The sequence below is a fragment of the Astyanax mexicanus genome, chromosome 4 (genome assembly GCF_023375975.1).
Source record: "Astyanax mexicanus isolate ESR-SI-001 chromosome 4, AstMex3_surface, whole genome shotgun sequence".
Taxonomy (NCBI): Eukaryota; Metazoa; Chordata; class Actinopteri; order Characiformes; family Acestrorhamphidae; genus Astyanax; species Astyanax mexicanus.
In genome coordinates this window covers 33,657,571-33,673,956 of record NC_064411.1, presented here as the reverse complement: position 1 = coordinate 33,673,956, position 16,386 = coordinate 33,657,571, and the positions used below count along the sequence as shown (strand labels likewise).

General features: G+C 37.5%; 1 protein-coding gene across 6 annotated transcripts in view; it reads left to right on the top strand.

The window, feature by feature from the left end:
* snap91a (synaptosome associated protein 91a) overlaps positions 1–16,386 on the top strand; it is a 70,307-nt gene that overhangs the window by 19,026 nt on the left and 34,895 nt on the right. For all 6 annotated transcript variants that reach the window (XM_049478442.1, XM_049478444.1, XM_049478446.1 and 3 more), the window contains exons 2-8: positions 8,385–8,527; positions 9,816–9,891; positions 10,501–10,603; positions 10,954–11,047; positions 11,327–11,438; positions 11,537–11,643; positions 12,835–12,876. In XM_049478442.1, the coding sequence (XP_049334399.1) occupies positions 8,385–8,527; positions 9,816–9,891; positions 10,501–10,603; positions 10,954–11,047; positions 11,327–11,438; positions 11,537–11,643; positions 12,835–12,876 (677 nt within the window). The remainder of the gene's footprint in view (positions 1–8,384; positions 8,528–9,815; positions 9,892–10,500; positions 10,604–10,953; positions 11,048–11,326; positions 11,439–11,536; positions 11,644–12,834; positions 12,877–16,386) is intronic.

The following is a 16,386-nucleotide window of genomic DNA, read 5'->3' as shown; positions in this document are numbered from 1 at the left end:
TTTATTATCAATTTTAATCCCTCCTTTTGTGTGTCTATATGTTTTTCAAAACCAAAATAAACTAAACCTAAAAAAAAAATAGTAGTAACATCAAAAATATGGAATAAATGTTTTGCAGCAGTTTATTAAAAACACATTAGTTTTCAATTATGGAACAATTCTATATTTGCTCACATGAAAACCCACATGTAGCTCATGGAATAATCTCAAAAGTAACAATTTTTAGGGTAAATTCTAAAAAGCAGTTTTGTGAAAGTGTCTGCTTTAGCATAACACTAGTGGGCTGTGCTGTGAACTACTCAATAAATCAGATATTTAATTCCTCCTCGTCGTCTGAGTGCCGGGCTCTGAATGGTCCCTTTTGGCCAGCTCCATCCTGCTGTTCCCCAGGGAGCAATGCTGCTTATCGGATGCCAGCAGAAGCTAGGAGAAAGCGTTTGGCGGCGGCTCTTATTGAGATGAAGGGGACAGGCGAAGGTCAGGCAGTTTTATTATCTCTCTCTCAGTGAGCTGCAGTGAGCTGACCATCAAAACCCCTGGAGGAGGGACGCCACTCAGCATCAGTTCAGCAGCTCTGATTATGTAATGTGTGTAGCAGAACATCTTGCTGTATGTTAAAACAATTGCACCCTTCATAACTAGCCTCAATGAAAAATGCATGAAAAAATACACATCATCAAGTGTATTTTACGTTTTGTAGAAATTATATTGGATAAATTGGGAGATGAAACCTCCCTGGATAGGATGCTACAAACGCTTTATAACCTCTCTTATTTACCCCTCATCTGATGCGGCTAATAGTAGATTTTAAAATATCCCCTGGACTCGCATATAAACATTTCTGGAAATTTAAAATCTCATTGACTAATAACTATCTGTGTATTTGTAGTTATTTGAGTAAATCTTTTATTGTCGGTTTTGCATTGAGCAGAATAATTATATTGCAAGTTTCACTGCTCAGGTTCACAGAATATAAAACACATACAGTTACCATTACACAGCTCTAGAAAATAATTTAAGAGACCACTTCAATTTCTCTGATTTTGCTATTTATAAGTATGTGTTTAAATAAAATAAACATTGTTGTTTTATTCTATCAACTACGTACAACATTTCTCCCAAATTCCAAATAAATATATTGTCATTTAGAGCATTTATTTGCAGAAAATGAGAAATGACTGAAATAAAAAAAGATGCAGAGCTTCTTATAATGCAAATAATGCAAATAAAACAAGTTCATATTCATACAGTTTTAAGAGATCAGAAATCAATATTTGGTGGAATAACCCTGGTTTTTAATCACAGTTTTCATGCATCTTGGTATGTTCTTCTCCACCAGTCTTACACACTGCTTTTGGATACCTTTATGCCACTCCTGGTGCAAAAAATTCAAGCAGTTCAGCTTGGTTTGATGGCTTGTGATCATCCATCTTCCTCTTTTTATATTCCAGATCTGCAAAAATAATATTTTGTGTAATTTTGGCTAGGTAGAGTATTCCAAGCTTTGAGTACCATTATTCTGGAATGGCTGCAGCTTTTCCATAAAAGTGAAAAAAGGCTGCCAAGATCTTTTAAGTTTTAAAAGAAAACCATTTAGAGTGCATTACATTTTTTCCAGTGTGCTATACTGAAGGACATCCCTTCAGTAGAATTAGCCGTCTTGCCAACAGAGTCACAAAAGCTATGAAATCAGATTGATGTTTTGGAATTAACAGGCTAGATGGCCAGACACCAAATACTGCTGTAACAGGGTTAGGATCCAACTGCATCTCCAGGACCTCAGATATTGTTGACAAGATTTAAGTCCAGAACTTGAACGTTGATGGGCATAACCAGAGCATTTCTATTGGGGAGGCAAGATCCTGACGGCAGCGATCACGTAATGGGTTCGTATTCGGGTAGATTTTGTTTAGTTTGACTTTACATTAAATTATTAAATTATTCTATGCTTGCAACAGAAGGAGGATGAATGGATTCTGTACAATATTTGCTGCCAATCACATTCAGTTGACAGAACATCTAGATCCTTCTCCCATTGCTCTTTAAGATTCATTAAGGGCATAGCCTGGACCGAGCTGATTAATTGTTGTAAAGTTGAGTATTCGTAATAATTTGAAAGAACTTTTGGTTGGCTCCCAAAAGTCTGGATTGATGGATGGGATGGTCCTTTTCTCCCCATATCAGTAAATGTGGGCAGTGCTAAACAACGTAACAGAATTAGCCAGTTTTTGAGCTACAAATAATTGGCAGTGAAGGCCTATAGACCAAAACTCTTATACTCTTTAGCATGTTCACAATGCATAACATAACATTTTCATAGTAGATCATGTGTGACTTGAAATTTACATAGATAGCCAGTTATTTGTAGCAACCAAATGCGTAAAAAAAAGTTACCTCAGCTAATGTTACTATCCTAGCCCTGTACAGCTCATATATTTCAGATGAGCTACAGGGGTATTGTGTTAGCACAAGAGGCAACATGTTGTTTGAAAACAACATGCTGATCTTCAGGTGACTTGGATGAAGTCTGTGCCACTTCTTTGACTTACCTTAAGACTCTATTCTTAAGGTACGCTTGAAAACCTTATGAAAAATTTTCATTCCGCCTCAAACGGCACAAGCATTACATTCTTCTCACCTATACCATTTAGTTTGGAATGGAAAAATCAGTTGACTATATGTTGCTGTAGAGCAAGATGACCCTTTATAGACTTTTCTGGGTTTTATTTTCTCTAACTGTCTGTAGGGAAGCCATCCACCCACCTGTCTTCTCTCCAGATTATTCATCACGTTGCAGCTATAAAGGCTGTTTCACACCATCTGTACTGGCTGTTTGTGTTTGTGTGTGTGAGAGAGAGAGTACAGGGGGGTTATGAATGTGTTAATAATTTAAAATAAAAAATGAGAGTTTAAATTTGAGTTTAAAAAAAATCTCATATTTCAGATTGTTCTTAGACCTTTGAACTTATATCAATGACTTTGTGTCTTATATTTGTAACTGTTTGCTGCCTCAGTGGTCAGTAGGAAGTAGAGTCCTGTGTATTTGCTGACCATCACAGAAGAGAAAAAGCCATTTTCCAACTTATAGTCAGCAAAGGGCCTTCACTTCCCACTTCACGCCTTCAACCGACCTTTATTGATTTTTCATGTTGTTGTAGGTTTTTTTCACCAAGTTTTAATGGAAAAGTCCACTTCTATTCAGTGCGAGCTCTCTTTTTCTTTCTCTCCCTATATACAGGTGCTGGTCAACGAATTAGAATAATTTGAAATAGTGCAATCATGAAATTCTTTGAATGCATTTTTTGTGCAGAATGCAAATCAGGTGTTCACCGCACCTGTCCTACTCGTTAGACTAATCACAGAACTCGTTACCTGGAAAAAATGTGCTCAGCTGAGCTTTCCAAAAGGCCCATTTAGGCCATTTAACTGTGACACTGTTGTTTTATTGAATTAGAATAATGGAGAAACCGTTTCATTGAATTAGAATAATTTTTATTATAATTACAATCATCACTTTCTCAGTATTTTGTGGCTGCCCCCTTGGCTTGTATGACTGCCTGAAGTCTCCGCAGCATCGATTTGACCAGCTTGTCGCAAGTTTCCGCACTCACAGCTTCCCAGGCAGTGGCGATGTTCTGCTTCAGTTGGTCCAGCGTAGTAGGCTTTCTGTCGCGAATTTTCCGCTTGACATACGGCAGCATTGACAGTCTTCTTGAGGAAGCAGAGTTTCCCTACACCTCGAGCGGACATGCATCCCCAGACCATAACGCTCTGGGGAAACTTGACGGATCTTTTCACGCACTCGTGGTTGTAGGTTTCGCCACCACGACGCCAGACACGAGGACCTTGGTCACCGAAGGAGATGCAGAAGCGTGATTCGTCACTGAAGACCACTTTCTGCCAGTCTTCAGCAGTCCACTCGCCGTGTTCTTTGGCCCACTTCAGCCGTTTCTCCATTTGTTTCTTGTTCAGCATCGGTTTTACTGCTGAAACGCGAGATTTGAAGCCGAGTTCGCGCAGACGACGGTAAGTGGTTGATCTGGAGACGTCAGCGCCGGTCTGCTTGTTCCACAAGTCGGTGAGCTCGGAAGTGGACTTGAACCGGTTGCTGACTGCGATCTTTCTCAGCTGCTTGTTGTCGCGAGCAGAAGTTTTTCGGACGCCGGAACAGTTGGTGCGCTTGCTGCAGTTTTTCTTGAGAGCTTTGCAGACGGAAGACTGGCTGATGCCGAGCTGCTCAGCAATTTTAGTTTGGGTCAAGCCTTGTTGGCGAAGGGCTTGAATTTGAGCCACTATTCCGGTTGAGAGGTCGCGCTGCTTACCCATGATTGATTTTACAACTTAGAAATTCTACTCAACCCTGACTTTATACTGCACAGTGAACACTCTTCACAGAAAACAAAAATTTGAGCATTTATTCTAATTCAATGAAACGGTTTCTCCATTATTCTAATTCAATAAAACAACAGTGTCACAGTTAAATGGCCTAAATGGGCCTTTTGGAAAGCACAGCTGAGCAAATTTTTTTCCAGGTAACGAGTTCTGTGATTAGTCTAACGAGTAGGACAGGTGCAGTGAACACCTGATTTGCATTCTGCACAAAAAATGCATTCAAAGAATTTCATGATTGCACTATTTCAAATTATTCTAATTCGTTGACCAGCACCTGTATATATATATATATATATATATATATATATATATATATATATATATATATATATATATATATGAAGCATGGTGTGAAAATGTTCAGTTGCGAGAAAAAGTATGTAAACCCTTTGGGATTACTTGGATTTCTACATAAATTGGTCAATAAATGTGTTCTGATCTTCATCTACTTTACAACAATAGACAAACACAGTCTGCTTAAACTAATGCCACAAAAAATCTCACTGTGAATGTTAACATGTAAAAAAACATGCAAACATATAATTGTGTGGTATTAGTTTAAGCAGACTGTGATTGTCTATTGTTGTGACTTGGATGAAGATCAGAACAAATTTAATGAACAATTTATGTAGAAATCCAAGTAATCCCAAAGGGTTCACATTTTCTTTTTGCAACTGTATTTACCCTTTCATGATTTCTTTTTTTTTTTTGCATGTTTCTCACTCTTCCTCAAACAAATTAAAATATTAGTGAAAAACAACACAAGTAAACACAAAAATCAGCTTTTAAGTGAATGATTTTATTATTAATTAACTCTAGGTAATCGTATCTGATTTAAATGTCTTTATCCACACCCTGGCCTGATTACTGCCACACTTGTTCTCATTCAAGAAATCAGTTAAATATGACTTACAAGATAACACCTCACAACTTCTACAGGTATGGTTTTCTCCAACATCTTGCGCACTATAGTATATCTTGCGTATGGTGCTGAAAGTATCACAGCTTTGACCCTGAATCCTCCACAGTGTCTAAGCCGAGCTGTGTATCCGCTGCTTTAATTAGACAGCGCTGGCCTAACTAATAGCCGGGCTTGTGTAAGTAATTAATGTGTGTAATGGTGGTATCCTCAGAGGACAGATCTGACACAGCTTGACATGCTGTGACCCTCACATGCACACATACACTCATACACACACACTCATACACACGGTCCTGCTAATAGCTAATGGTTTGCAAAGATGTAAAGCCTTTTTACTGGCCTTTCTCTGGTAATAAGCTCAGACGGTTTGTAATAGTGAACTGGGTGATAAGCTGTGCTTCCTCTGTGTGATGGCTTCTGTAATTTAGGAGCCGAGGGAGTGATCTTGAGTAGGTGTAGGAGGCGGTAACGAGTTTAATCAAGCCAGTGGACGATAAACAGCAGGCTTTATTGTTGGATGAGGCAGCTCTGAGTAATGGAGACCAGTGTACAGATGAGCTAATGCTAATGCTAACCCTAGAGCTTTGTGGTGATAGAGCTACGCTGAGGAGAACATGCTTTATATCACATGCTTTAAAGCCCTAAGTGATATTATTTCAAATCATGGTGTGTAGAATTTGTGTTGTGTCTCGTCGTTGAGATTGTTTTAGTTAGAAATGTAAGAGCGGCTTTACCCGACTAGCGTTGGTTTTTCTACGGTCTCAACAGTTATGTTTACAAAACCTGCTAAACTAGTTAAACGTTGCTAAGTTAGCACTCAAGCTGGTGTAATCATATGATTAGACATTCTAAAAAAATTATGTTAGCTAATGAAGTAACGTAGACAAAGTTTAACCTCAGAATTGAGCTACTTTTGCCATTTTTGATGTTTTTTACCGTTTCCTTAGCTTTTTGCATGTTGGCTTGTCTGTGATGTTTTTGAATATAAAAGAGAAAAGTTACAGCATGGAAGGAGACAGAAAGATCTTGTTTAAAATGTTTAATTTTAATTCATTTGACCACAGAAGAGTTTTCTTTTTTGGTTCAGTCCCTTTTAAATGAATTTTGACCTTGAAGTTGGTTGTTTTGTGATGGTGTTGACATGGCTTTTTCTTTTTTTCTTTTTCCTTTAACCATTTGTGGATTGCACTGATTTCCAGTGCAGACTTAGTACAGGTTGTTTTTAATGCAGTGTGCAGCCTGAGGGCCAAAAGATCCCCAGCATCCAGTACTGACCAACAGTTGTACAAGGATTTCTCTAGTTTCTTCTCCAATCTTTTGATGATTTTATGTACTTTAGATGGTGAGACATCCAAAGTTTTGCCATTTTAATGCGAACGTATTTTTTGGAAAATGTTCCACAATTTGTAGACATAGTTTTTGATGAACTTCTGGTAATCTTTGTTTCTTAGAGACTCTGCCTCTCTATATTTGTCATTGTATACCCAGTCATGTAAGTTAGTTACTGTTTTTTATTAGAACCCGAACATCCCTTTCAGACAGCCTCCTCTTGCGTCCACAGTTAATCCTGTTGGATGTGGTCTGTCATTCTTGGTGGTATGCTGACATTACCCTGGATACGTGCACCAACAATTTGTCTTCTTTTGAACTCTGATATGTCACCCATAATGTTGTGTGCATTGCAATATTTTGAGCAGAACTGTGCTCTTACCCTGCTAATTGAACCTTCACACTCTGCTCTTACGGGTACAATGTGCAATTAATGAAGATTGACCATCAGGTTGGTCCAATTTAGCCATGAAACCTCCCACACTAAAATGACAGGTGTTTCAGTTTCATTGTCCAACCCCTGTATATGTTCCATGTTCTGTTGTGAATAAAATATGAGTCTTTATGTACATTTATTTTACACAGTGTGCTCATTTTTTGTACATATTAAATGTTATATATAGTTTTATTTAGGGAGTGGTACCTTTAAGTATGCACTATGGTAGGAAATGGTAGGAAACAAATGAACAGAATATCAGCTCTAGAGCTTGTCCTCCCCTGGGCTGCACCCCAGAGCGCAGTTAGGATACAAGTAGAACAAGTTTATGAGGAATGATGTAGAATAGATTGATCTCTTGTTCTGGCTCTGCTCTGTGTGCTGCTCCTGCTGTCTCATCTCTTCTAGTGGAAAATTACTCTGCCATCTCTTCCTGTGGTTGTGTGTGTGTGTGTGTGTGTGTGTGTGTGTGTGTGTGTGTGTGTGTGTGTGTGTGTGAGAGAGACACAGAGAGAGAGAGAGAGTGAAGGACACTGTTGAGTAGTTTCTGTCTGAGTGTGTAGGTGGTAAGTCTATTTCCCTGATATGTTTTTGACCATGCTGACATGCTGATGCAGTCGTGGTTGTATAGCATTCCCCACACATTTACGTATATTTTGTACCACAATGTAGTCCTGTCACATTATATACAATACATAAACACAGCAATACATTTAAACCACCTTCCACCACAAAGTACTGTTAAGACTTTCTTTTTGCCACTAAAACAGATCCGACCTGTTAAAACATGGACCCCACAAGACCACTGGAGGTGTCCTGTGCAATCTGGCAACATGATTAATGCTAGCAGCAGCTCCACTAAGTTCTGTAAGTTGTAAGTGAGGTGGGGTACTCATTGGCATCAAAGAGCTTTTGAGATCTTCTGGCTCTACATCATGGAACCCCAGGAATCGCTGGATCCCACTTAGAGAACAATGGCTTTATATGGATGCACTGATATGGAAATAGTGGACCAACACCAATATAGTGTCAATACCAGTATTGTTAGTATATTATATATATTCGCAGATGATGATACATGAACATTTATAAACTGCAGAAATTGAGACAAAACCCACCTGGATCGGCACATAGAAAGATACTGAAGTCAGCAAATACAAGTAGTGGAATTTGTTGAAGCTTACAAAAAAATAAGCTTCTAGAGCTTCCACTGTTTCTGATCTTTCTTACAAGATAATTATCGGTACATTTGGTGGATTTGAGGAAGTGGATATTGTTTTTGAGCTTTTTTTTTTTCATTTATAGATTTGATCCAGGCGACACAGGAGTCAAATGTGAACATCCCGCAGATGGCCGACACGCTGTTCGAGAGGGCAGGGAACGCCAGCTGGATTGTTGTCTTCAAGGCTCTGGTCACCACACACCACCTCATGGTTCATGGCAATGAGGTGAGGGATTATTCGACCTGCAACACCAGTGTACTAAACAAACATACAGTACACACATCAGTATTTTAAATAAAAAAAACTCTAGTTACTGAATTATGAATTATGAACTGATTATGAATCATTCATAGTAGTTGCTAAGTAATATATACTTGATACTGAATATTTAATAGTAATTATTTAGTAATCTGTAGTAGTTACTGAGTACTGTTTATTAGATAGTTATTCATTTAAAGTAGTTACTGAATAATCTATAGTAGTTAATACAATACAATACAATTCTGACAACGATATATATATATATATATATATATATATATATATATATATGATATCAGTGCAAAAGCCATCCTTGGTGTATATAATCATGCAGTAATAGAGCTAGGTGATATGTTAAGCATATCATAATATTTTAATTTTAAGACATTTTTACAATACACATTATTTATCATGTTTTGACATGCAGACAGAATGCATAAGCACTGTCATATACTTTTATACACAATAATTGTGCGATTCTTATTTAATTTTTGCTGCACATCATCCAATTAAACAGGATTATTATACACTCTTTGTATGTTATATGCTTATTGTTGATACATTAAGAACATCTATCACGATTAAATAATAGCACTAAAATGGCACAAAAAAAATCATTTATTTTTTGCTGTAACGTAATTCTTGGCAATGTTATTAAAAAACAAAAGTACACTACTGAAACAAGATTAGTATTACATTTTATTTGCCAATATTATTGCAAACAATATGATATGGCACACTCCTATTTGAGATTTTCACCAGTCTGTAACAGAAGTCAATGATTCAACATGTCATGATACTAATAATATACTGCATGTATCCAGAACTGAAGTAAAATAAATGATAGTGAACAGATATAATCAGATATAATCTGTTTCTAGTAGGTTTTTTTTATGGGAAATGAGAACAGTTTACATTTTTTTTTTGCTACAAACTACAAAAAAAGGATTTTGTACGATAACGATGTACAAAAAAAATCAACAATATTATGGTGTATAATACAGCACATTCCTATTCAGAATACAATAAAATACTGATATATTGTCCAGCTCTACATAGTAGATACCTGAATATGTTACATATATGTGAAAACTAAGGAATCTATAATTAAAATTAGTTAAGGAGTAAGGAGTGTCTAAATACTTTTGAACATTGGGTCTTGGCAAAAAAATCACCTAACAGTATAGTAAGCTGTATACAGTATGTGCAACCTGTGTAAATTAATATTTCATATATTTTATCTTTCTTTCAGAGATTTATCCAGTTTCTTGCCTCCAGGAATACACTTTTCAACCTCAGTAACTTTTTAGACAAGACTGGCTCTCACGGTGAGTGACTTTAGCTGTTATCTTTACCTGCATGCTAGCTTAGCTTTGTCACAGCAACCTTAGTTCATCACTGAAGCAGACATATATATTTAGTGAAGCACTGGTCAAAAGTTTGGAATTACCTACCACATAAACATTTTTGACTGTTTTTCTGTGTGAACTTAAGTATTACACTTATTGTCAATGAAATAGATAGTTATAAATTGTTTCTTCCAGAAAGAAGTGTCTGATTGGAATGATGCTGTGTTTGAAACAATACCAGGAACAATAAATTATTAAACATTTGGACTGATATGGGCAACTCCTGGACATATTTATTGAACAGCACTTACAGAAGTGTGTAATGTACAGAATGTGTAATACAACACCTCAGACATCTTAGCATGGAGTTGTCGAGGTTCCTAATGGTGTGCTGCTATAATCCATGCCATGCAGTTTGAATATTCATGCAGTTTCTGTTTCCTATGTCCTGTTGGAATAATGTATTGGAGTGTGGGTTCAGGTAGGACCTTATTAATGTAACAATGGGGTGTTCCTGCCAGTTGATTCCTTCTTTGTTCAACTATTGTTTGACATTTCTGAGGGTCTGTTTCCTGTGTTTGTTTTCAGGCTACGACATGTCTACCTTCATAAGGCGCTACAGCAGATACCTGAATGAGAAAGCCTTTGCTTACAGACAGATGGCTTTTGACTTTGGCAGAGTGAAGAAAGGGTAAGCAAGATACAGTGCTACTGTAGCTTTTCTGTCAGCTCCAACCAGTCCAACAATGACATTTCTGTCTGCATAATTGCCACTCAATTACTGTGTTTTCTTTATTATATCACAAGATTATTGTGCTGGAAACCCCAGGAAATACTAAAATCATCCCTTCTGACACCAATTATCACACCAGACTCAAAATCACAGAGATCATTGAGATCACTGAAATGGTGTCTAGAAAGGGACAGAAAACAAAGAGAAAAAGACAGACAATCATAACTCATAACTCTTAACAAAATGTAGTGCTGTGAAGGTCATATAACAGGACTGGGTGTGTGTGTGTGTGTGTGTGTGTGTCTCAGGGCTGATGGTGTGATGAGGACGATGACTACAGATAAGCTTTTGAAAGGCATGCCCACCCTGCAGAGTCAGATCGACGCCCTGCTGGAGTTTGACGTGAGTCTGTTTCCTGTCATTAGTAACCAATTTTCCTCACTGTTTATATCGCTCCCAGTCACTGAGGACTGAGGAACACATTTCCATGATGTCATTGTGAAACGCAGCACGAAGGCTGGTTTATAAAACTCCTATCTGCTCGTTTTCTCAGTAGGATGCTAAATTTCTCATCTGATATGAATAATGTATAATGGGTGTGACAACATGATGTTCATGTTGTCACACATGAACATCATGTACATGATGTAATGTAATGTTCTAACACGATATGTTTTACAGGTCCATCCAAAGGACCTCATCAACGGCGTGATCAATGCTGCATTTCTACTGCTCTTCAAGGATCTGATCAAGCTGTATGCCTGCTACAATGATGGAATCATTAATCTTCTAGGCAAGGAGGAACTCCGATGTTTTAATGAGCTATTTTTGCTAAAAACACAGCAAATTGTAAAGGCTAACTTTGCGGATTTGTTTGTTTATTTTATGTAGAGAAATTTTTCCAGATGAAAAAAGGACAGTGCAAAGACGCTTTGGAAATCTACAAAAGATTCCTGACGAGAATGACCAGAGTTTCAGAGTTCCTCAAAATTGCAGAGGTAACATACTGTAGTAGCATAATTTACTTTATCTTAATATCCAAAAACATAGATGCACCCAGAAGGAATGAACCAACCACAATGAATCTTGGAGTGACTCAGTATGACCAGTGAATATGTAGACATGGAGACACTGAGGTCATCACCAAGATCAACAGGTTGCTGTCAAGTGTCACATATTCAGAGGGCATGGTGTCATGGTGTGTGGTGCAATGTTACATTAATGAGGTCCTACAACCAGTGGTCCTACCTTTTCTGAGTGCACATTCCGATGCCTTTTTTCCAACAGGACAATGGTTGTCCACATACTGCTGCCATCTCAAGAGCTTGTCTTAATGACACAGATATTAAGCCTTGGGCAGCCACATCTCCTTATCTGTCCCTGTCTAAAAAAGTGTGGGATGCTTTTGGAATAAAAAAAATCTGCAGGAAGATTCACTTTGAATTGGAAGGATTATCACAGGAAATCATAAGCAACCTCTGCAACTACATGCCAAGATGACTGGCCTCAGTATGTGTTGTCCATATCAGTCAAAATCTTTTTATGTTCCTGATAACCTTTATCTTCATTACAAATATTGTTACAAAGTATGAATACCCACTGAGCACTACATACATGGACATCCATTATTGGCTAATCTGAGATGGTCTTCAATAGTTTTGTTAGTCAAGGTGGATGAAAGGTGGATTAGCTGAGTTGGCAGAGCTGGTCATATTTGTGGACTAGTTAGCTCAAGTTGGTTTTGTGGACCAGCTAATCTTTTCATTTCAAACAGAACACGTCAAAACATATGATCAACCAGCCTAACCAGCTTGAGTTTGCCATTCTGGATTTTGTTTCAGCAGAGATGAATGCCAGTTTCTTCGAGCCCTGTTACCATTATCTTAACTGGTCCATTTTAACTCTACAAATTAGGAATCATCTTTGTTCTAATGTGTTTCCGACAACCCAGCCAAACTATCTTTTTATGGCTTTAAAGGCTGTTTAGCGTCCACCGAAAGTGTTCTCTTTTGTACTTTAACTCTAGACTAATTGTTGAGTCATTTTGCAAAGTCTTCTTGCAAAGTTACCTTAATTACCTATTTGACATGTATTTTTGCTGCCTGGATATTAATTTATTTGTTTATTTAAAAAGATCTATTTACTGAAAGCAGCTTTTCTAAAATAACGACATCCTTTTCTCTTTACAGCAAGTCGGAATTGACAAGAACGATATCCCAGAACTTACTCAGGTATACTTATTTTTTCTTTTTACTGTAGATTTATTTTTGTTGTTTTGCTTTCATTGCCATTTTCTCCATCTAAATACTAACATAGCATGTCAGTGTTGTGGTGTTCTTTAACGTGGTGTTGCATGTGTAGTGGGTTCTCAGCCTACAAATCTCAGAAACTCTTTTTTTTTTGTCAGCTTTCAGGGATCGTAGAGCCCGTTGGACAATTAGACCAAACACAAGCATCCATTCACCAGAAACAGTTTTCTGATCATCCTGTTCATATATGTTGGAAGTGGGCAGAGAAGTAGATTATATTCCACATTATACAGCCAGTAGAAAATGGGCATACTGATACTTAAAAAGTGATAGTTAAGAAATTTGTGTATGATTACCACACATTTTGGCACAAGAAAGGAAGGTGGTTTCTTGTTGTGTCAGTGTATATAAGCTTAATATAAAAATATATTTCAGTTTGGTGAGAAACTAGCTTTTAATGAGCTAATCAGCAAAACTATGTTGGTTGTGGTTTCAGATATGTAATGCCAGCTATACTAAATGTTTTGTTATGTTTTTATAAAATAGCTAAGCTAACCTTCTTAATGCAACAATTGGCAATTGATGCATGTTAAGTCACAGTTTACTCGTATTTATATCATAAGACATGGATTACAATAGGTAACTAATGCTGTGTTCCATTTACCTCAGAGGTCAGATGTTGGAGCTGGGACTGACATCACACCCAAGTTAATGGTGTTCTAGTTAAACATCCAGATAATTTATAACAGCCATTGCTTATGTACCGCATTTCATGTACTATAAGGTGCACTGTATTATTAACAAGGGTTTCTCCATGTTTTCCTTTTTAGCAGGTAAACTAAACTGTAATTCTTAAAAAAAATATATATATATATATATTTCTAAGTCAGCTAAGCGCTGGATATTAATCTACACAGATTTCTGTCCTGAAAACTATTTGAGCACTTCCGTTTATTTAACAGGTAAGCTTAGATTTTCAGTATTTTACAAAAATTACAGAATATTTTCACAGCTAGCAGTGGTTAGCGCTATTAAATGCTGCCCGACAGCGCTACACGGAATAATCCTGAGTGTTCCAGTAAGCCAGGGTGCGTTTCAGTTAGCAGTTCGTCTCATGTAGCTTGTTTTAACAATGTAAGCATGCAGACTACAGTCCGATATACTGATCTCTGAACGGTGAAAGAGCTGGTGCTGCGCTTAGCTAAAACTACTCCAGCCTCTGTGTTGGAGAACTTCACTGAAACTCCGGTATAAAGCTGTACTACAGCAGAGAAGCTTTACTGTTCCTTAATACCTGACTGGTAAAATTCATACATAAGGCGCACTGGATTAAAAGGAACACTGGCGATTTTTGAGGAAATTAAAGGATTTTAAGTGTGCCTTATAGTGCCAAAAATACGGTATACACTGTATATCCCAGGTTAGCATTGTTATTAATACTGTTAATAACAGTACAAATGCTAAATTTGTACAACTAATTTAATGAGACATTAAATAGATAGCAGTGATATAAACTGTATATTACTACTGCAGTAACTACTGTCAATGTGCAAAATCTGAATTGTTAAATCATTCCATTTAATATTTCCTACATGAAAATAGAAAAATCCTGATATCTGAGTTAAAATTGAATGCAGCATTAGTCATAATATGTTTTTATGTAGCTAGCTAGCTAACGTTTCTGTTATGTTTGTGTGTAATAGCTTGGCTAAGCTTGTAAATTTCAACATTTGGCATTGGATAATTAGCATTTAGTCACAGTATTTTAATTTTTATATCACTAGATATGGGTTTTAGGTGTGTTTCTGTGGGCTAGCTTGACCAGGGCTTAATTGCAATGTGCAGCATATATTGGGAATAGTTCATTGCAATAAGTATAATAAGTATGCTAAACAGTGTTTTTGATTCTAGTTTGATTCTGTTTCTAGTTGTATTTATGTGTGCTAGCTAGGATAGTCTTACAAACAGCCAGCAACATGTGATGATAACTTAAAGGAGAAATTGGACTTGGGGTTTAGCGAAACATGATAACAAGTACAAACTTTTGTCAAAAAGCATATCTCCATTCACCCTCAGCATTCTGAAATACAGTGCTTTTAGCCGATGCTCCCAGCAGGCTTACAATGCGAGTGATAGGGGCATAACTTCACATTTTATTGCTAAAATTCTGAGGACCCTTCATTTAGTGCCTTTAAGTAGTTCTCTAGGTGCCACGTTTTCAAATAATTTATTTTTAAATCTGTTTCCATATCCTACCTATTAGTTTGTTCTCGTCAATTTAATTATTGTGATTTCATTTCAAGATGGTGGCGTCCAGAGAACTACCTCTAGTTACTGTTTGTATAAACAGTGTTTTTTAATAAACTATCTGTGCACATTCAAAGTTCTCAGTGCCTCATTTTTAATGGCAGGGTCTTCAGAATTCTACCAATGAAGTGTGGAGGTACTCTGAGTTTGTTAAAAGTGTAAAAATGATTTCTTTGTGTGGGCAACTCTATCGCTAGCACTGTAAGCCTGTTGGAAAAGTCTGCTAAAAGCGTTGTATTTCTGAAATTCTGAGTAAATGGAGGTGGGCTATTTGACAAAAGTTTGTACTCGTTATCATGTTTAACTACATCCATATTCCTTTTCACACCGTACTGGGGCAGGGTCCAGTCACCATTTCAAACTTTGCACTACTGAGAGGGTCCGTATTCATAGATCCATTCCGTCCCATTCAACCAACGGCAGCGGCCGCTTTGCCGCTTGACGGTTTGATAATATGCCCTGTGTTCTTGTTGCAGAGGTGCAGATTGATCACACAGGCTGAGAGTGTGAGTAGAGTGTAGTGCACACAGCTTTTTTCGGGGAAACGCAGTCGTGACGAGAGGGAGAGAAAGGCAGATAGTGCTAGTGAAAAACAGAACTGCACAACAGCTCTCTCTTCCCTAATGATAGTGGATGCACCTGGAGTGTAACGGGGCAGAGAATCAGCGCTTGCAGGAGAAGATGTGGCTTAGATTAGCTGCTTCAGGCCCAGTGTTTGCATCAACAGTGGGGTTTCCACAACCATTATAACCCTTAAATGTAGATATTGTGTCACTGGTATCCATTACATTACATTACAAGTTCAGTGCTGGGTTGCTTGGGAGACTTGAGAGAACCAGATGTGATTAGACAACCACACATGCGTTTAATTTCTGCCAACATATTGCAAGAGTTTTGGTTACAGCATCCAATAGTCTCACAAGGAAATACCATCAAATACCTCCATTTGGTCACAAAACACCACAAAAGTATTATCCAAAAATTATTTTGAAATAAAAATGTACTAGAGTTTTAACCATATTCTCCAGTACAGTGAATCGTAAGTGGTTTTGAGGTTGTGGAAGCTCTGCAAACAGGGTCAGGGATTGTTTCCTTAATATGTTGGGTTGGTTTGTTGGCTTGCCCTGAAAGCATGCTATAATGCTGTGAGTTGGTGAACCGATTAAATTGGGGTTCGGTCAGTGT